The sequence below is a fragment of the Equus asinus genome, chromosome 28 (genome assembly GCF_041296235.1).
Source record: "Equus asinus isolate D_3611 breed Donkey chromosome 28, EquAss-T2T_v2, whole genome shotgun sequence".
NCBI classification, from domain to species: domain Eukaryota; kingdom Metazoa; phylum Chordata; class Mammalia; order Perissodactyla; family Equidae; genus Equus; species Equus asinus.
In genome coordinates, this window is record NC_091817.1 from 18,771,253 (window position 1) to 18,791,224 (window position 19,972).

The 19,972-nt window shown below is 50.1% G+C and overlaps 1 protein-coding gene and 1 long non-coding RNA gene across 3 annotated transcripts in view; one reads left to right on the plus strand and one right to left on the minus strand.

The window, feature by feature from the left end:
- SALL1 (spalt like transcription factor 1) lies at positions 1-17,305 on the minus strand. Of its 2 annotated transcripts, none has more exons than XM_044761533.2 (4): positions 16,749-17,305; positions 15,018-15,110; positions 2,675-6,099; positions 1-1,551 (listed from the first exon to the last, which is right to left on the minus strand). In XM_044761533.2, exons 2-4 carry the CDS (start codon positions 15,091-15,093, stop codon positions 1,111-1,113), a joined length of 3,942 nt encoding a protein of 1,313 aa, XP_044617468.1. In that variant the 5' UTR covers positions 15,094-15,110; positions 16,749-17,305; the 3' UTR covers positions 1-1,110. The 2 variants fall into 2 exon arrangements, with proteins under 2 accessions (XP_044617468.1, XP_070356514.1); XM_070500413.1 differs by lacking the exon at positions 16,749-17,305 and adding an exon at positions 16,129-16,705.
- LOC139042346 (uncharacterized) overlaps positions 15,099-19,972 on the plus strand; it is a 27,554-nt gene continuing 22,680 nt past the window's right edge. Inside the window, exons 1-2 of the long non-coding RNA XR_011498994.1 lie at positions 15,099-16,004; positions 17,299-19,246. This is a non-coding gene — a long non-coding RNA (uncharacterized lncRNA). The remainder of the gene's footprint in view (positions 16,005-17,298; positions 19,247-19,972) is intronic.

Here is a 19,972-nt window from a genome sequence, read left to right on the forward strand (position 1 = left end):
TCTGTTGCAAAAAAAAATGTATTTGATTACTTGAGTAAAATTACAGTATCTCTGTTGTTAGTAAGTATTAAATGTTAAAGAAATTGGACCCCCCCCTTCCTTTCAACTTTCCAAGAAAGTGCATGTAACAGTCCAATTTTTTTCTTCCATATCTAATACAAAATAAACAAACACTATACCTGCTCTCTTGATCAAGAAGAAGCATTTGCTCTTGTAAGGAACCTATGTACATTTTAATGAAAGTGATATTTCTTATTGTATATACAAGAGCATCTACATTTCTCCACTGAAGGTTGTTCAAGATGCTATACTTAGCAGCATTGTGAAATTCCAGCACACGTTTCCTATTGTGAATATACCTACAAGGCAAAATGTTACGTCTCAGTTTCAACTACCAAAACAACACTTGTATTTTCTCTAAAGAATTCTGCGTGCTTATTACTGTACAGAAACTTATTAACATTGAGGACGACTCAAGGAAAAAGCACAATACAAATAGCAGTTCCAAACGGAAAAGGTTAAATCTACAAAAAAAGAAAAGCAGGTTGAAGTTTAGACGAAAAATCAAAAAACCAAACCTTTCAAAGAACCACACTGCTCAATCTGTACTTTCAGTCCTTTCCTTAAATTTGTTTCGAAAGATTAGACAATGTGTTTGCTGATAAAATTTTCCAGCAGGATCAAAGTGTACATTTATATACAGACTTTATTAGAGATCTAATGCATCACTGAGGCATTGCATCAACACCAGATTCATATTAAACTGGATATAGAAAATAAGTTAATGCCAGATTAAGACCGCCTAGCAGGGCAACTTGCAATTGCCATAAATGTTACAGCAAGCTTACAGCACTCTAGTCAATTAGTATTAGTCCAAAATACAGAAGACCAAAGTTAATGCTTGCATTCTGTTTGCAAAGCAAGGTTATATCACTAATAAATAAGCTTTCTTAGAACTCTAGAAGTTGAACAAGGTACAAAAGAATGTCTTCATAATGTGGTAGTTCATAGATCTGGGGGAACCAGAGGCCGGGGGCACAGGGCAAGGAGTAGGAGGCAACCGTGGGTCTCATTCTGAACAGGAATGCTATTTCTCCAGCCAGAGTTGCTCTAACTCGTGACGATCTCTTTGCTGTCCTCCACGAAGCGGGTGAAACGGAAGTTGGTTCCGTTCTCGCTGCTTGCCATTTTCTCCAGGCCGGCCAGAGGAGCGCTGGGCTCTGAGTTCTGGAGCTTCTCCAGATTTCCCGTCAGCCCACTAATAGGTGAGCTGCTCCCACTGCCCAGGCTTCCAGGAATTGGAGGGACGCCACCGTTCTGAATGACGGAGATCTCATTGGCCTTCATCGCCAGCCCGTTGGAGAGTGCCGCCGCATACTGATTCCAGAAGCTGGAAGGATCTCCACTTCCTGACCTTGCTGCCAAATCCTTCTGGAACATTTCTGGGAACTTGACAGGATTGCCTCCTAGAAATGTCATGGGGCCGTCCACAGAGAGCCGCCGACCCCGTCGCGCGGGGGTGCTATTCCACATGTGAGTGCCCATGTGTACCTGAGATGGGGGCAGAGAGGGAGAGAAAAAAAAAGGCAAGGGAGAGAGAGGGAGAAGCTTAATAGTTGAATCTGTCTCAACTCATATCCCAACACTCGACAGAACAAGTGGCCAAAATGTCTATTCTTATTACGTGTCAGACAGTGGAAAAGGTAAGGGGCCCATCCGCTCCCGTGGACGAGTAATAACACGTTCGCTCTGCAGCCCGGGGCCGCCTCTCTTCTTCCTGGCAAAGATGCCTTACTTACTCTTTTTTATTACCCGTATTTAGCTTATAATGGCCTCAAGCAAGCCAGTCAGTCGCAGATAGCTCCTTTCAGGGTTAGAATTGTTATGTCCACTCTCATTGCAATGGTAAGTATTGTATCTGACACCCTTTACCCTATAAATGTCCTTTTCAGATGGAAAGAAAGTACCCCTCACTGATTGCCCATTGGAGGGCCCGTGCATGGAGAGAAGAGCCAGAAAGTAATTATTCATCTCACATTACTGGCAGCGATCTCTAGAGAAATACTCTGTCAACAGAAAAATGTACACAGTAAGAGTGCTCAACTGTTGCTCCAGAACTTGAGCATATTTGCTTTATTTTCAACACATATCAGTAGGAAATGCTGTATAATCAATTATCATAATACCCATTAGCAGAGCAGTGACGTTACTGTTTTTAGAAAAACAAACCATGCTGGACTGCATAGTTATGAAAAATAGATGCATACGCCAAGGAGAACTGTAATTATTAAGTGATATGGGCAGCCACAGGCCACACGGAGGTCTTTAATCAATACCCCATGGCAACGCGGGGCTGTCTTACTTGCTAGGTAAAGCAATTCATTTGATGCACTTAGCGAGACAACAGAAACAGGCCGCTGCTGCGCTTAGGTACCAAATTATTCAATGCACCCTGACATTCAGTGAGCTGCAGCCTGCCCTGGTCCCTGCCACGATCCTGACCCGCACTGGCACCCACATTTCTCCGTGGTCAGCTCCACGCAGCAGGCTCCCCTGTGAGAATGCTCTCCCTGACTATCTGGGCTGACGACTGCAGGAGCATGCATTACAAATAATCAATGGCAAGGAGGAGGGCTGATTGGGGGGGGGGGTGAGTACAGATGGAGAAAGGTACCTTAAGATTGCCTTTTGTTGTGAAAGCTCTTCCACAAATAGTGCAAGCAAAGGGTTTCTCTCCAGTGTGAGTTCTCTCGTGAATCTGCAGGGCACTCGAGGAGGAGAAGGTTTTGCCACACGTGTTGCAGTAGTGCTGTTTGGGAGTTCTCCTGGGCAGAGCTGGGAGCAGAACTGGGGAAGTGGCAGAGGATGACAGAGGCCCAGAAGGGAGGTGACTGGTGGGGGTGTCCTTACTGTCCTGAGGAGTAACGTGCACAAAGCCGTTGACCTCTGTTTTGATGAGAGATGACAAAGAGTTGGCGGGCAACACCGCCGAGTTCTGATTGGGGCCAAGGTTGGAACTGGGCTCAAAGAGCTGTGATGGTAGATCTCGCATCTGATGTGTCAACATGTGCTGCTTCAAATTACCCTTTGTGGAAAAGCCACGATTGCAAACTGTGCAAATAAATGGTCTCTCTTTGGTATGACTTCTGTAGTGAATGTCCAAGGCACTCTGACAAGCAAATGTTTTGCCACAAATGTCGCAAGCGGTATTTTTAAATTTACCCCGGTCTCTGAAAGGGAAGAGGATCCCCAAAGAATCTTCTTTGATGATTTTCTCTGCGTGACTAGATGTCAAATCCAAAGCCCCACCGTTCACTGGGGTGGGAGACAAACCGTTGGCAAACTCGCTGGGCACGGCTCTCTGTGGCTTCTCCTCGATGCTGGGTGACTTGTGGAACTCCTGGGTGCTGTTGGATGGGGACAGAGCCTGCATGGAAGAGGTAGACTCTGAGATGGCTGGGCTGCCAGCACTTTGGCTCTCCATATCGCCACCCACTGAGGACGAATCATTGGTCAGGACGTCCCCCTCGACCGACCCATTCTCCACCGACTTCAGGCTGGCCTGCAGCTGCTCTGCCAGGCCGGCATTGATCATCTTCATCTGATTTTCCAAAGCAGCGATGCTTGACATCTCCAGGGGCAAAGGCGAAGACGATAGGCTGTCTTGGGATGCATCCGCGGACCTGGGCGTATCAGGGATGCTGCCCTCGGGACAGTCCTCCATGTTTTCATCGGAGAAGTTGTCTAAGTCATCAAAATTTTTCTCATCAAAGGAGCCCGTGTCAGACTCCATGGACTCAGGGTAGCTGTCAGGGACTGGGGTATTGGGGATCTGGCCCCCCATATGCATTCGAATGTGCTGCTGCAGGACAACAGCGTTAGTGAACTTCTTCTGGCAGATGGGGCAGGAATGCTGGACTCTGAGCGGGGGCATAGCACGATGAACACTGTAATGGGTTTTAAGATTCCCTTTCGTGGTGAAAGCCCGGCCACAGATCTTACACTTAAAGGGCCTCTCCCCAGTGTGTGTCCGGTAGTGCATCTTCAAGGCGCTCTGACAACTGAGGACCCGGTGGCAGATGATACACTCATTGGGATCAGTGGCCTTCTTGTCAATGTTTTCTACCAGTTGCTGAAGCTTGGACGTCTCTGATGCCTGGGCTGAGTCCAACAGTCCTCCAAAAGGAAACTTGGCCTTGAACTGCTCGGACATGAGTGGTAACAGAGGGTTGGTGAAGGTGGTGGCAGTGCCGGGGCCGCAGTCTGCTGCCGGGGAGCTCAGAGCACTGCTGCTCATTGCCGGCGCTGAGCTGGTGACCACGCTGCTCTCTTCGCTTTTGCCACTGGAGGGGGGCACCGTGGGCCCTTCCGCTTCCTCCGGGAGCCCACCCAGGCTCCTTGTGGCTGGCTCTGGGGCCCCGGAGTCACTTTTGACAGAGCCTGGGGGGCTGGCGGCAGAATGGCTGATGGGGATCGGGGCTGGCTCTTCGGTCTTGATGAAGGGCGTGAGGCTCGGGAGGGTTGGGGGCAATGGAAGGCCGACGGAAGTGGTCAGAGTGGGCAGGACCGGTTTGGTGTCTAGCCAGCTGGTGACTGGCTTTTCTGGAGGAATGGACATGCCATAGGGGATGCCGGTACTTGTGGGGATATTGTCTAAATGCTCAGGCACGGGATAGGGGTTCATCTGGATATGAGGGTATTTCTCTTTGTGGCGCTGAAAGTGGACTTTGAGGTTCCCCTTAGTGGAGAACCTGTTCCCACAGATGTTGCACTTGAACGGCCTCTCTCCGGTGTGGGAACGCAGGTGGATCTGCAAGGCACTGTCGCTTCCGAAGACCTTCGCACAGAACCTGCACTTGTGTTTGAAGAACGCCTCGTCCGAAGTACTTTTCACTTCGAAGGCAGTGACATTTGGTGGCTTGCTTTTTCTTTGCTGGGCCAAGGCAGACAAGGAGTTCAAATCCTCCGCAGTTGTTCCGATGTTGGGCAAAGGGCTGGGGAAAACCGAGTTAGCAGGGGCTGGCTGAGGTAGAAGTGGATTAGATGCAGGACTTAATAAACTGCTTATTGCAAAAGCTGGTGAGGAGGATGCCGAGACTGCTGGGTTGCTGGCATGGGAGGCACCAGCGCTCGAAGCCACTTTTTCTGAGGACGGGGTGGTAACTGCTGTCGCCAATATGTTAACATTGGGAGAAGAGCCGCTGTTGGGTGGAATGATGGTGTTGCCAGAACTGCTCTGAGGTAGCTGGATGGGGGGTAGCTGTTTCACACCGCTGATGCTGGCAGATTGGCTAGCGAGGCTCTGTGCTAATCCAGCTGCTGCTGCCAGCTGCTGAGATAAATGGGAACTTAGTGTGGACAAGGGGTTGGCAGATGTTCGTAAAGTACCTTGAGAAGGACTAGAAGATGTTGGCAAGTCTGCATTCTGAGAAGCCAACAGCAATATTTGGTGACGAATCTGTTCGATCAGCTGCAGCTGGTGGATCTGCTGCTGCTGCAGGGCCAAGAGCTGCTCCATGAGGGCTGGGACGGCCAGCTTGCCGCCGGAGGCCCCGCTGCACCTCGCCTCCTGGGAGAACTGGGCCACCGCCACCTTGGTGCTCTGGAGGTTCTCGATGATGACGTTGCTGTTGATCACGGAGAAGTTGCCCAGTGTTGTCAGGTCCCCGAGTTGAGGTAGAGAGGTTGTGATCGCTGAGGTACCTGTGGAGGAGCTGCTGCTGCAGCCTGGGGTGGCACTGCTGTGGCTGCTGCTCAGAGGACCACTGCCACCTTTGTTAGCCACCGGGGCCTCCACCTCCATGGACTCGTCCCTGTCCAGTCCTTGGTGTTCTGAAAGGTTGCTGCAGTCTACTGGATCTGTTTTGTTGACTGCGTCATTCATTTGTTCGCTGGGATTATCGGGAGGGGGGCTGGGGGAGAAGGTTTCAGGTGGGGAGGCTGGACTTTCATTTACGATTAAAACTAATTGATTTTTAGTACAGTTCTTCTTGTGGAGCAGAAGATCGGATAATTCAAAGAACTCAGCGCAGCACCGGCCACAGACGTGGGCGTCCTTGCTCTTAGTGGTGCGATTCGGTTGACCCTTCTCCGTGTCTCCTGCAAACATCAAAAGGCGCAGGGTTAGAAAGGGAGCCAGGACACACACAGTCACCGATGACTTCAAAAAAGAGAAAGAGGTTGATCAATTGCTGTCTACCTGCAAAACTCAAAACTATCGCCCCTGAACACCAGTCAATATTGCCTAAGAAAGTTCCTAATTAAATTTTAAGGATGTTGGAGGAATTCCTATCAATCTGGTATCTCAGAGAGCCATGGCCTTCAGACAATCCATCAAAATATAAAATACTATGAACTGAAGACATTGGTGCATAATGAAATTCCATAGCAAAATATTGATTTCCAATATTTTATCCACCTTATTGTCTACTCATCCAGAGAGGGCCCAGCAACTGTTCTGAGGACTTATTAGGCTCTTGAGTTTCTGTCAACCTTATTCATTTTCAACTGATTCAAAGATATCTGTGACAGTTTGTTCTGTCACTAAACTAATTTGTAGTCATTCAGGTTCCAATCAGTTGTTGACAAGAAGGGAAAAAAATGCATATCACCAAGCTGAAGACTGACAACTTGAAAATCACCTCCAGCCCCTACCCAGAACCTGAGCTAAGTCTGATCCACGGCAAACACACTGTAAGTCACATCAGTAGCAAACCCTGCAGGCTGCTCCTCCAGACTCAGCTGAATACAAAAGAGAAAGCAACACACACACGCACACACACACACACAATGAAGAGAAACACAGTGATCATAATCCGTTACAAGGCCTGCCTGGCACCTATATATCACCCCATGGCATGTTTATTTTTAAAATTAAAGAATGCAACCCTGGCTACCATTCCACTAATCAAGGAATATATGCCACCATGCTCCAAATGGCAACATTTACGCCTCTAAATATTTCATCAAAAGTGCTCCTTATATCTATAAAAACTGGCACGAGATTTACATTTCTGATTAAACATCAACTTCAAGAAGGATGCGCAGTTAAGGGGAAGTGAAGAAATAATTCTTGGTTTCGAGTTTGGAAATGCTCTGCAATTCTCCTTGTCTGAATGCCTTCAGAAACAGTTTGCTCTTAACTGTTATCAATTGTTTAACAGATTGTCCTGAACCTTTCATTATAAAAATCCCTTTATTTCATGTTTGTTTCCACTGGTTGCTCAGATTTCTTCTCACTAAGATCCATTTGTAAATTAAACATAAAAATCTCCAACTCCAAGCTAACATCCTATTCAAAGACAGGATGGCGTCCCATTGTTTGCCCAGCATGGGGAACACCAACTTCTGTTGTACAAATGGTGTGTGGTCATCTCCGAAGGCTGTGAAAAAAAAAACTGTTTAATTCAAGGATTACCTCCCTGCATGCTTCTCTGCAGAACTGAATCAGATAATAGTTAGTTTCCATGACTTCCAAATTGAATCTCCCAGAAAACTTGCAGGAAAAAAAAGAAAAAAACTAATTGCAGATATGAATAAACGCAAAATCAAAATGCTACCTTTTCAGTCAACTTAGAGTCAATTCGAGAGAGCCTGCCGTTTGCCTTTTTGTGGTGAACATCAAAAAAAGCCTGAGTATTTCTGCATGTCAGAAAATATAATTAATCCCTAAATCCTAACTTCTGAAAATTCCTTAACTGTATTTGCCTTGAGCGAAACCGAAGGTGATGAGGCGCGCTGGTCAACTATGGCGAATGATGCCCATTTTACTCACTGGGAGTGTTCTGTGAGTAGCTAAGTTAAACTTAACAGGCTAGCTTTCCTAATACTCATCTTCTAGTCTCCACAAGGGTATAGTGCAAAACGCATTAACAATACCCAACAAATCTTAGTTGTAGCAGAAAATACCAGTAATGATTCAGTTTTAATTTAATGTTTAATCATCCCACCGGCACGGGATTCCTATGCACATTCAAGGTGCTGTTTTAAGCAGTTTCTGTCTCTCTCCCTGCCTTAAAATAAGACAAACAAAATATTAAACGAAATTCACTAAAGTTATGCTGCTTAACTTGGGACAAAAATAATGTGACAAAAATTCTGTTTAAAGCTTCTTATTTTGACAACCAATTTTAAATGATGCATCCATTTCAGATGCTTATTTTAAACTAGGAAATGCAATTCCTAATATATTCAACAGAAATGTTATTTCTTTCTCTTTGCACATTTCCATATGTAATGGTTATGTTTCCATCTACTTTTACAGCCAATTATGAAGGAACAAAAGCTATTCTGTTTGTTCACACATTTTCAACAAAATGCATTAAAACTATTATGTCAGCATGTTCTATTAAGCTCTGCATTCAGTGGAAAATACTTTTCAACCAGCTCACATTTATCAAAACATAAAGCCACTTTAAAACACAGTTTTGCTTGGTCAGCTGGGCTTAGACAAATAATGACAGATTCAGAACTAAATAACTAGCAAGGGAAATCAGAAAACTGACTTCATCAATTGTACACATTACAATGTAGTTGCTTCAAATATTTAGCACATCTGTGCTGGCGATTAAAGGGCATTTTAATTCTTTATAACTTGCAAACATCTGATATTCTCATAATATATAGAGAAAATAAAAAGAAGGTTACTTTACAGGACTGAGCTGGTCATTACTTTCCTGTGCTCGGATTCTGCCTTTGTGCTGCCTCAAGGCTCACTTGAGAATTTTCAAGTTTTTCAACCTGAACATTTTTATATTTAGGCTCACGCTAACTGGACAGAAAATAGAGATACTTAAAAATAAATGCCTGCTTGCTTCTAAGAAAGAGACTGTGTTAAAAAGCTGCTCATATTTTAGCTTAGATTTTCACAACATTTTAATAAGCTGACATTTGATCTCACCGTAGAGTTAACTAATTTAATTTCCTGATGTTTATGAACACCAAAAAAAAAAAAAAAAAAAAATCCTGGTATCTATTATGATTTCTTTCAAAAGCAGGTGTCGCTACACTGTAATAGTTCTTAACTTTAAATCTATCTGCATTCTGAACAGAATTCCAATGAAACAGCTTTAAACAAAAGATAAAACATGAGGACTAGTTAGAATCTTTAAGTACCAAAGGGAATATTTTAAGTTGTAGTAAGATACATATACACACACATAAACTCACAAGTTCGTGTTCATTTTTCTGACCGTCTGCTATCTTGTATCTCTCTCAATAATCTGTTACACAGGACTGCAACTGGTGACCCCATTATAGTAAATACAATCGCCTTGTTCTCTGTACTATGATGAAAATAACATTCCAGTTCCTTTTCTATGTATTTTGCATACAAATTAAAGCAATTTTGTAATCCTGGTCAGATAGGAAAATTTAAGAAGTAGTGGGTTTCTAAGTATGTACACACAAAAAGATATTTGGAATTTTCTAGGGTTTTTTTTGGAGGGGGAGGAGGGGATCTTATAGCTCCATCAAATTTATACTAAAATCTCAGATGTTTTAGTTCTTGTTGACCTATTTAGGTTCTTGATGTCCAATTCAAATCTGTTAGTTTTTCATCATGTGAACCAAACATTGCAGAATAGAAGGCAAAATATTGAAGAGTTCCAGTATGTCTGTCGACTAAGAAAACAAAAATAAAGCTGCCCCACACAGAAAGGTTTAGCCAGCCAGGAAAAAACAAAACAAAACAAAACAACAACAACTCTATTCTCCCACATTGAGTTTCCCTTTTGGGAAAGATCTCTCACTTGACTTCCCCTTACCTGAAAATCACACTCACATTTTTAATCGAACTGCCCATGACTGTGATTTTGGAGCCCATAATTGTAACAGGCTGCTCCCTTCCGCAGGCCAATTTAGAAAGGCTATCACAAACATTTTTGATTGATTAGTCTTTTATCTTTTCCTTTGCACAGACCTGGGAAAAGCCTGAATCTGAATGCCCAGTTTAAGATTCCAAAGAAATTTCAAACACACAACATGTGCTGTGCTTATTTTCTGTAACGTCTTAAGTTTCCCTTAGGTGATAGGCAACCAAATAACAAATTTACTGGCCCCCTTCAAGTTGCCTCCGTGTTCTGGCCAGGATTAGGGTATTCTCCGGGGGAAGAATACAAGTGAAATCTCTGACAAAGTAACACAGACAAGACCCTCCTTTTAAATGGTGATCCAAGCCCACCTAATGTACACATTCAATGAAAGGGGAAAAATGGATGAATCAGATTGAACACTAGATGGGGTTCCAGTCGCAAGGGTTTGTTCAAAAACTTCTTTGTGGCTTTCCTCTTCCAGTGACGCGTAAAAGAGAGACTCCTTAAGGCGAGATCTAAACTTTGACTACATAAACATTGGCAAAGGCACAAGAAACTAAATCCCTGTTGTTTGCGGGTAAAACTGAGCTATGGGAACTACCTGTCAATCTTCCCCTTTGGGGGTCTGGCATCTGAGGGTGACAGGGGAATAAGGTTAGGAAAAGAAGCCAAGCTGATAAGGTGAAACTAAAATAAACTACTAACTTCCTGCTAAGTGACTAGCAAGCCTCAATTTGGGGGTCACTGGGAAGATACTGAAGGACATATTATGATCTGGACCTTGTCACCTTTCATGCGAGGAGGCTCACAAAGGTTAAAACAGCTCGACACTTCTGGGTTTTCTAAAGCCTGGCACACAAAACTTTTTTCTTTTGGGGATAGGAATGTTGGTTCTTAGGATAACTGACCATGTCCTTCGCTAAACTGCTGAATTACTTTAGTTTTGGTAATCTCAGAATATTCTGGAAGATATGGCTAGCTGCACCAGGATATATCTTAGAAAACCTGAATTAAGACTGCAAAGGAATTTGTTCTGGTTACTACGTAAAGCTTGGCTTTTCACAATTTCAAAAAACTTAGGGAACTATTATCCTACCTATTTCTTCCCCATGTTCTCAGTAAGATCTCCACATTAAAAATGTGGGTTTCTGCCTTCTAAAGGACTGTGATAAGGACAACTTGCTACCTGCGAAAGTAGAAAGAAATGAAATAAAGTCCCCCCAAAATAACCTATAAATTGGCACTTGTGCCTATAAACCATAGGTGAAACGTGCTGTAAAGTAAACCCCAAAACGTCCAGTGTCACAAATTCACCTTCACACGTACTCTCTCATGCCCAACTACACTTTGCTGGTTTGTTTGTGTGTTTGTTTTTAACATTTTAGGAAGTATGGGCAGCCCGAAGCAAATCCCAGTTTGCATTTTCTCATCCAGAATCTTCCATTATGCCACAAACTTGAAATAGGCCTGATTAAACGCGAATTCTTTCCAAGTGCCTTATCTTGCAGGTGTCGGTTTTTCAAAAAGAGCAATTAATTATAGTTCTCTCTAACCTTTTGGGCCCAGAAATCAATGTGTTGCCATTAAGCTGCTCACAATGAGTAAATTACTTTGGTAAATAATAGAATTTCATTATTAATATAAATAAGAGGAATTTTTATGATACTTTATATGAAAGTCAATGTTTCATCTGCAGTTCAGGATGTTTTTATCTTTCTTCCAATATTATCTTTTCCTTGAAAAAGCTGAGCACCAAAATACTTTCTCAATAAATGAATGGAGTCTGAGTGGCCCATCCACGTAGTTACAGGAAACTTAAAAACACCACCCAAGGAAGAAAAACCCAACACATGCGCATATACACAACTGAAATCCACATATCTAGTAAAGACCCCACATACAAAATCATTACATTCTAATATTCCCTTTCCTTGGAATTATTTATCTCAGTAAATAATTTTTCCAACGGCAGTCATCTTACTACAAGTAATTCAAGACTTGTTGAATATCATTTAAGAGACAAGTTATATTTGCCATACTCTTGGTTTTACAAGACACAAAAAAATTCCCAAGTTTATTTTAGGGTGTTTCTGGTATTATAGCTGCACTAAAGTAGAACTAAAATATGACCATCCTAAGATTGACCAAATCATCTTGTTTTCTTGTGCTTGTTCCGATGAAGTTATCCGTGTGGCTGCTGAGCATGGCTGAGGCTTTCTTTGTACGCGCACACACACTCAAACACACACAGGCGTGACCCGCAGCACCGAAGCCCCGGCTGCTCGCAGCCTGAGAGCCGCCCCTGCAGGGCTCTGCAACCGGGGTCTACAAACCTTCCTAGGTCCCACTCTGGGCAGAAGTCATAAAATTGGAAGGGCTAGCATATAACAGCACCAACTAGACGTACTCGGTATGCTCAAGATTCCATTTGCCATATTTTAAGACCAATTGAAGATAGTAGAAAAAATAACCACACTGTTTGAGTAACGGTTTGTCTTCTAAAAATTTAACAACCTTTATATATGTTTTAAAAAACCAAAAAACCAAAAACCCCACAACTCCTTGAAGTGCGTGCTCTGTGTGGGGAGGAGAACGGAGATGGGTGAATTCACTGCAGCAAAGGTGGTGACTTTTTAAAGGTAACTTTGAGCTTTGTCATGAACTCTCAGTTCCATTTATCTCACAACTGTTCCCAAATAAAAAGAGCTGGAGTGTGCAAGGCCCTCCTGTAAGTCAGACGCTGAGCAGGATTAGTTGTGTACTAATATTATTACAACATACTAAATCCTGTAACCCTATTACAAAATCTACCCTCTAGGCAGCTTCTCCCAAACTTATTGTTCAACCATGTAAAAACAGTCATAACGTAAAACCATTACTACTGAAGAAAAAGAAGGGGTGGGGAGAGGTGGGAAAGGGGGCTGGGCGGGAGTGTCTCCTCGGAGCCCCTAAACCGTTTACTGCTTCTTAGGACAATGAACCGGCTTTGGGGGATAAAAAAGAAGGAAAAAAGAAAGAAAGAAAGGAAAGAAGAAAACAAAAGAAAGAAAAAAGAAAGAAAGGAAACTTGATTCAGTTACTTAATTAACTTACCACAAAGCTCAAATAAACTTTAAAAAAAGTCCTAATAAATAATAGTGGTAAGAGGTAGTGAATTCCTTTTATGCTATCGCTTTATGAGAAGCCTCAACTATTAAAAATTCTGGATTCAGAAGGCGACAGGAGAAACGCAAAGATCATTTTTCCGCGAAGCCCGTCTTTTTTTTTTTTGAAAATGTATAAAATCAGCACAAATTTACAAGAAAGACTAAAAACCTCTTTCTTCTCCTCCCTTTAGTTTTTCCTATACAAATTGTTAACTTTAACAGTATCACGGTGCGGATGGTATCACCAGAAACTTCAGGAAAGATGGGTGTGGGGGCGAGAAGCAGAAGAACCAGCTGAGAAAACCCGGAAACATACTCGGAGTGGTGGCAGCGGCCTTGGGTAATTTCACCTCCATTTCCCTCGCGGACTGGGTTTCGCCTGGGGTGGAAAGCGGGGTTCAGGGGCTCTTCCCAGCGGACTGAGAAATCCCAGAGACTCTAGGTAAGGCTTGAAGCTTGAGAAAGCACTGGGATGGGGGTGTGGGGGCAGGTACTGTAAACAATTTCCTTAACCGGTCTCAGTTCTCCCCAATTTCTTACAGGGACCCCACGCCAGGAATCCGCTTTCCCGACGGCCGGGGTGAAGGGAGGGGGTCCATTCGCTTCTCTGCCGGGTTCTGCGCGGGTCCCTGAGCCCCGACCCTACTGAGAAGCAGGCCTCTAGGGAAGGACCCGGGGACCGTGGGGCCCGGGCGGCCGCAGAGTTTAGTGGACAGAGGTACCCATCCAAGGGCGCGCTTCTGAGCCCTGTCGGGGTCCAGCTCCCTCCTCCAGACCCCAGAACGCCGCCCGGGACTCGCGCATCCTGAGAGGCACCCGGAGCCGCCGGAGACCCCGCCAGGGCTGTCCCTCGTCCTCCCGCCGCCGAGGGGCGAGCATCCCGCCGGGGACCGAGCCCCAGCGCCGCTCCGTCGCCGCCGGCCCTGGGCCTGGGAGCTCGGAGGCCCCTAAAGTGAAACTCCTTCAGGGACAAGGAGGGGTTCGAAGTGTCCTCCTCCGGTACCCCAAATTCCCTGGCGGATGTCTCCCACTCTCGGCCTTAGTTCCCTCACACAAACTTTGTTCTGAACTTGTTCATTCCCTTCGGGACCCCGCAGTCGTCGCCTCCATCGGAGAAAGCGAGTGCCTCCCTTTCAGGGGGATTCTCCTCTGGCGAGACAGTCCCCCAGCCCCGGAAAACGACCCTTCCGAGTCCTGGGAGTACGGGGTGCCACGATCCTCAGAGGGCGCACACCGAAGCTAAGGATTTCTAGGGGCCGGGGTGCGTGTGTCGGGGTAGAGATGCGGGGAGAAACTTGTGCGGCCGGACGCCGACACTTGGCCCCGTCCGCCCGCACTCTCGCCTCGGGAGCAACCAGCAGCGAAGAGCGCTCTCCACGCGGGCCGCGAGCCCAGCGGGTTAGGCGCGGGCGCCCCGACACGGGTCCCCATCTTCCTGCAGCTCTGAACCCCCAAAGGCGCCCCACTCGGCGATGCGGACCCGGGGGAGCGTGAGCACCGGGGTGGGGGGGGCGGCGCAGGGGGCTCCCCCAGCTCGGAGTTGAGCATCGCGCGCGAAGTAAACTTCCTTCCCGCAGGCGGCAGGGTCGGGGCGGCCGAGGCCGGGCCAGGGCGGCGGGCGCGGCACGGGGAGCGCGAGGGGCCCCGCGCGGACGGCCTCTGCCCGCGCCCGCGGCCCGCCCGACTCCCGGGCCCCGGCCGCGGCTCGGCGGGTCCCGGGCTCCGCTCCCCGGAACGGCCGGGACGGAGGAGCAAGGCCGGCCTGCCCTTCTCCTCCCCGCAGGAGGACCCAACAACTCCGGAAAGATCCTGCCGGGAGAAGTGTTTGCTTTCCCTGGGGCAGGGGGAAGGCCAGCAAAGGCAGATGGAAAATTAAAAAGAAAAAAAAAAATACGCCGAGTCGAAAGGCGAGCGGGGACGCGGCGGTGGCGGGGCAGTGGGCGCGGGGGCGGCCGCGGGGGCGGCCGCGTGTGCGTGGGTCCGGGTGTGCGTGAGTGTGAGTGTGAGCGCGAGTGCGTGTGTGCGTGTGTGTGTCCGCGGCGCGGGCCGGAGCACTCACCATCTCGCCGGGGGAGCGAGGCCACTTCGGGGTCGGATTGGAAATGTTGAGGCTTCGCTTGCTTCCTCCGCGACATGCTGGCTCAAACATCAGCTGGGGCAGAATAAAAAATTACTAAAAAAAAATCTTCTCAAAATTACGGAAATCGAGCGGCGGCGGCGGCGGCGGCTCCCCCCGCCCGCCGGCCCGCCCGCCCCCTCCCCGGCTCCCCGGCCTCGGGCGCAGCGCGCATGTGTCCTGCTATAATTATGATTATCAATAATGCATTGCGATTAATCATAGAGGGGCTCTTTGAAAGGCGATTGGCACCGGGCCAGCGCTATTCAAACCCGCTCGCCTTAATCAATTAGTTCGTGATTTGCTGCAGACCCCTGTCTCTCCGAGCGCTGGCCCAATAAGCCGGCCGCGGGGCTGGCTCTGCGCGCCGCGCCGCCCGGCACTGGGTTAACCCTCTTCGCGACCGCCCGGGACTCCGCGGCCCGGCCGCCGGGGGCCGGCCTCCTTGCCTCTGCGCACCCGGCGCTCGGGCCTGCGCGCCCCCCTCGCTCGGCCCCCCCATCCCGGGTTGGGCCGACCCGAATTAGCATGCCCTCCCCGGAATTAAGCCTCCCCGGGTGGGGGGTGGGGCCGGGCGGCGGGGGCTGGAGACCCGGGCTGCGAGCGCGCGGCGAACTTCCCAACTCCCGCGCTGGGCGCGCCGGCCCGCGGGGGGAGGGAGTCCCGTGGCGGGATTTGGGGGAAGGAAGTCCCGTTTCGTGAGTGTTTCTTCGTTTCTTTAAGAGCTACCAGAAAGCTGCCCACCCCCACCCCCACCCCCATAAAAAACAAATAAGCGAGTGGGGAAGAGCCAGCCCCACGCCGGTCCGCCTCCCGCCCGCGGCCCGGCCTCCTGCCCGCTCGCCGCCTGGCTCGGCGCTCCTTCGCCCCGAGTTCTCCATCCCCTGGATCCCGGGCTCGCGGGGGCGCGGAGAAGAGGACCGAGGAAAGGTTTGGGAACGTGATGGGTTTGCGGCTTTTGGGGGGGGAGGGGCAGCTCTCCCGCCACCCCGATCCTCCTCAAAGGGCCCCGATCCTCCAGCCTCTCGCTTGCTCCTTCGCTCCCTTTCTCTACCTCGGACATTCCCAGGACAATTAGGGCTGAAGTTTTCGGGAGAAGCAGCCCCGAGCCCGTGGGATAAGGGGCGGCCCGGCTCCGCCCAGGACCCCTCCCGGACCTCCCCCCCGGCTGCCCCGGTTGGCTGCAGGGCGCGTCACTCCGCGGGGAGGCGGCGGCGGCGGTGGCGCCGCTGAGCCCTGGGCGGGCGAAGAGCGGGGACCGGCCTGGGATCCGAGTTCAGCTCCAGCCGGGGGGAGGGGAGGGGCCGAGCCGCCGCTTACCCTGCACGCTGCAACCCCCTGGCCACCGGAGGCGCGGCCCAGCCGGGACCGGCCCTGGGCAAAGCCAGTCTCCGGCTCGCCTAGGCTCCCCGCCCTGGGGGAGGGGGCCGCGCTCCTGGCGACGGAGTGGCCGCGCTGAGCCGGGAGTGAGTGACGGGGGTCCCTGTCCTCAGCTGTTTGGCCCCGCGGAAGCTCGCCTCCACCTCTGCGGCACTTGCCGAGCGCGGCACCCAAACTTTTCGCAGTAGCTCCATTCCCCCAGGCTGGGATGCAGCCTCCCTCCCCGCGTCCCGGAGCCCGGAATCGGGAGCCCGGGCCCCGCACTCCCTCCGCTGGGCTCGGGCGCCCGCGAACCTGGAGCTCAGTCCTGGGCTCAGCCTCGCTCTTCCCCCTCGCGCCTCGGGGTCTCCTCGCTCCAAGGTTTCCGAAGTCCTGCGCCCGAAGGACAAACAACTTCGGCTGAGTAATGGGGGAGGAGGGGGTGCAGATACACAATCCCTGCCCTATCTCGCGATCGGGAAAGGAGAAGGCTCATAAGGACGCCCCAATTCGGGAGCGCCCTTGAGTCTGGATAGCACCATAGTCAGTTCGCGCGAAGTGGGCACAGTCTTCTGCGTAGAGCTTCGGGTCCTCTGGACCCTGACTGCGTTCCCCCAAATAGCTCTTTCTCTCTTAGCTTCTTTGGTCTTTTTTAATCTAAGTCTTTGGTGTGCGGGTGAATGTTTCTGTTTTTCTCCTGCCGACTTTTTTTCTTGGTGTAACTTCTCCGTTCCTCCTTTTTCCTTTTTCGCCCCTTCTTCACTTTTTCTCTTATCCCTCTTACTTTTCCTCTTTTCTGCCCTCGGTTGGTGTCTAATACACACATTCACACACCCTCTTCGCCTGTCTTTCCCTCTCTCCTCAGGTCCTGTTGGTTACAGTAGATTTTGATAAAAAGACAAACGAAGCTATCAGTGGGGCTGATGTTGAAGAATGAAGATAATAATGTTTCCATAGGTGGTGCTTCAAATGCCATTATTTCTCACTGAATATTTAAAGAGATCTCTCGGCAAAGATGGATCTGCGTGCTCCCGGGGTGCGAGCGGCTCGCTTCCCCCAGACCCCCGGGAAAGTGTACAGGAGCACGTGTAAATCCCGCACCCACCTCCCACCTCGCAAACTGTGGTCCTCGCAAACACCCCAACTCGCACTCTCCTAGGTACACGAACGCGTCCGTATGCACTTGCACACTCGTTTCTCCAACTATGCCCGCGTTTGGAGCCGCCCGCATCTGTCTCCAACAATCTTGGCTGCTTGAAAGTCCGGGCCTCCGGGCACCGCGTGCTGCCGAGAACCGAGCCGAGCTGGCGATCCCGCAAACCCTGCTTCCCGGTGCGCGCCGCGTGCGCTGCGGGAAGCTCGCGGGAATAGCTTCACACGAGTTCGTTCCTTGCTTTATGTGTGATTAAGATTAAGGGGAAAAAAAAGATTTCCCTCCCCCCAAAGCACCAAAACAACCAACCAAAGGAAATGCAACACGCAAAAGCAGCTTTGCAATGTTTAATTTAAAATAGGGGAGCAGAGACGAATTAATTGGGGGATCCAAACTTTAATAACTTTTTTCGTTCTTTTTCGTCCTCGACGGCGTGGAGGCGGGCGTCTGGCTCTGAGCGCAGCGTCCCCCGCTAATTTCTTGTTTGTTTTCTTTCCCTCTGTGGCCTGGAGAGGGGAGAGGGGAGGTGGAGGAGGGGGGATGGGAGGAGGGGGGATGGTCAGAATGGCGGGGAGAGGAGAATTGGTCTTTATTGTTGATGGCAGTACATCAATTACGGGCCATTGTCTCGGGCCCAAGTTCCGTGGTTCGCTGACGCGGGCGCCGCGATGTCAGGGCTCGGGTGAGGCTTCGTGTGCCGCGAGGCAAAGAAATAATTAAATTAATAAAAACGGAGACAGAGTGGGGGTTGATTTTTACTTTTGAGCGGGTGGAAAGACGGCAGCGAGTGCGAGCGAGGTGCCACAGCTGGAGCCCATCCCCGCGCCTGGCTCACCCAAGAGACCTGCGCGCTCTACCGGGGGGTCGCGCCGTCCCAGCCTTGGGCGGAGCAGCTGCTGGAGGCGTCCGGGTGATAGGGCTCGGACTCGCAGTTTCCGCGAGAGCGCCGGCCTCTTAGGGACTGATCCACGCAAGGGAGTGGGGTGGCCCGAAGTGAGGCAGCTGCTGCGCCAGGGTCATGACCTCATGGGTAACAAGAACCGCACCCGGGGAAGGCTCTTGGCCAGTTGAGCGAAGTCACATTTTGGGGGCTTGATGCCCGTGTTTCTACCAATACGTCCTCTCAGTTTTCCTAAGACCTAGAGCGTCGTTGGTGGGTTGGCGGGCCGAAGGGCTGTGCCCCAAGGCTGCGAGCTAGAACTGACTTCCTGGCGGAGGGGTTTCCGAGCTCTCGGCTCCATCCCTGATCCTGGGAAGGGGAGAGGGTGCTGAGCCTCCCCTTTCTGAGGCCTGGTTCTTCTACCCGCAAAAATATCCTATTCTGGACCAGTCTGATCCCAGGTTTGGGATGGAACCTGGAATGAGGCCTGGCCTGGGCCAGGGACCCTCCTCTTTCACCGGCGCTAGTGGGCACTCTACTCTTGAACTGAAGGATGCCCCCATGCGCCCTGCCCGCGCCCCTGCTTCCTCAGCCCCCGGCCCCAGGCCCCACTGGCCCCTGGCGGAGGCGAGGAGGGCAGAAGAGGAGGTTTCGTTTTCTTATGACAAGCAAAAACCGGCGAAAAGGCGGCCGCGGCGCCCCGGGGGTGGGGGTGGAGGCACATCGATGGTATCAACATTATTGATGGGGAAACATTCGGAGCAGGAGCCTGGAGATCAGGTTGCCAGTCCCTCCCCTACCCGGAGGTGGGAGGGATGGAGTGGGTGGTAGTGGTGGTGGTGGTGGCGGCGGCGGCTGTGGCGACGGTGTATTTGTTGGGATGGGAGAGCCTGAATGCACCCGCATTAACCACTCCTGGGGTTTATTTGTAATTTTCTTGTCTGGAAGTTTGTGAGAGGGAAGAAGAAAGATGGATTGACGTAGCTAGTATCCTAGACCTTAAGCTGTTTACTAGGATTGGGACTAGAGTGGCGGGAGGAGAGGGGCAGGAAAAAGAACAGAAGGCAAAGAACAAGTTGGGAAAGCCCACCGTAGGCTCGGGTATTTTCTAAGCACCGGGACTTCGCTTCCCCGGGAGTTTCAGAAACTCCTTCCTTAACGGAACTGCTGTCGCTCAAATCCTAAACTCTTCTCGGCCACTGGAGAGGCTTCGAACCCGAGGCCTGGGGGAGCAGGCTCAGGTGGGTACCCCCGCCCGGGCCCCAGCGGAGTCCACGCTGTGCGCTCTCGGCGCGCTCGCTCCCCAGCAGCCGAGTCCCGGCGGTGAAAAGGCGCACTTTCTGGGGGACTCCCGCCGCCCACAGCCAAGGGCTATCTCCAGACCGGCGCCGGGTGCAGCGCGGGGACCAGGCGCTCAGGCGCCGGCTCCGGCGGGAAATAGAGCCGTGGCGAGCAGAGGGCGGGCTTGGTACCCAGCCGCACGCACCCCAGCCAAGGGTCCCACAC

What these genes read in the sequence shown, in the direction of transcription:
- SALL1 (XM_044761533.2), bottom strand. Translation starts at nt 15,093, where the DNA reads ATGTCGCGGAGGAAGCAAGCGAAGCCTCAACATTTCCAATCCGACCCC. An exon ending in CTCGCTCCCCCGGCGAGATG is followed by an intron (nt 6,100 to 15,017) that starts GTGAGTGCTCCG and finishes TGATGTTTGCAG; the next exon opens with GAGACACGGAGAAGGGTCAA. An exon ending in CAACAAAAGGCAATCTTAAG is followed by an intron (nt 1,552 to 2,674) that starts GTACCTTTCTCC and finishes CCCCCATCTCAG; the next exon opens with GTACACATGGGCACTCACAT.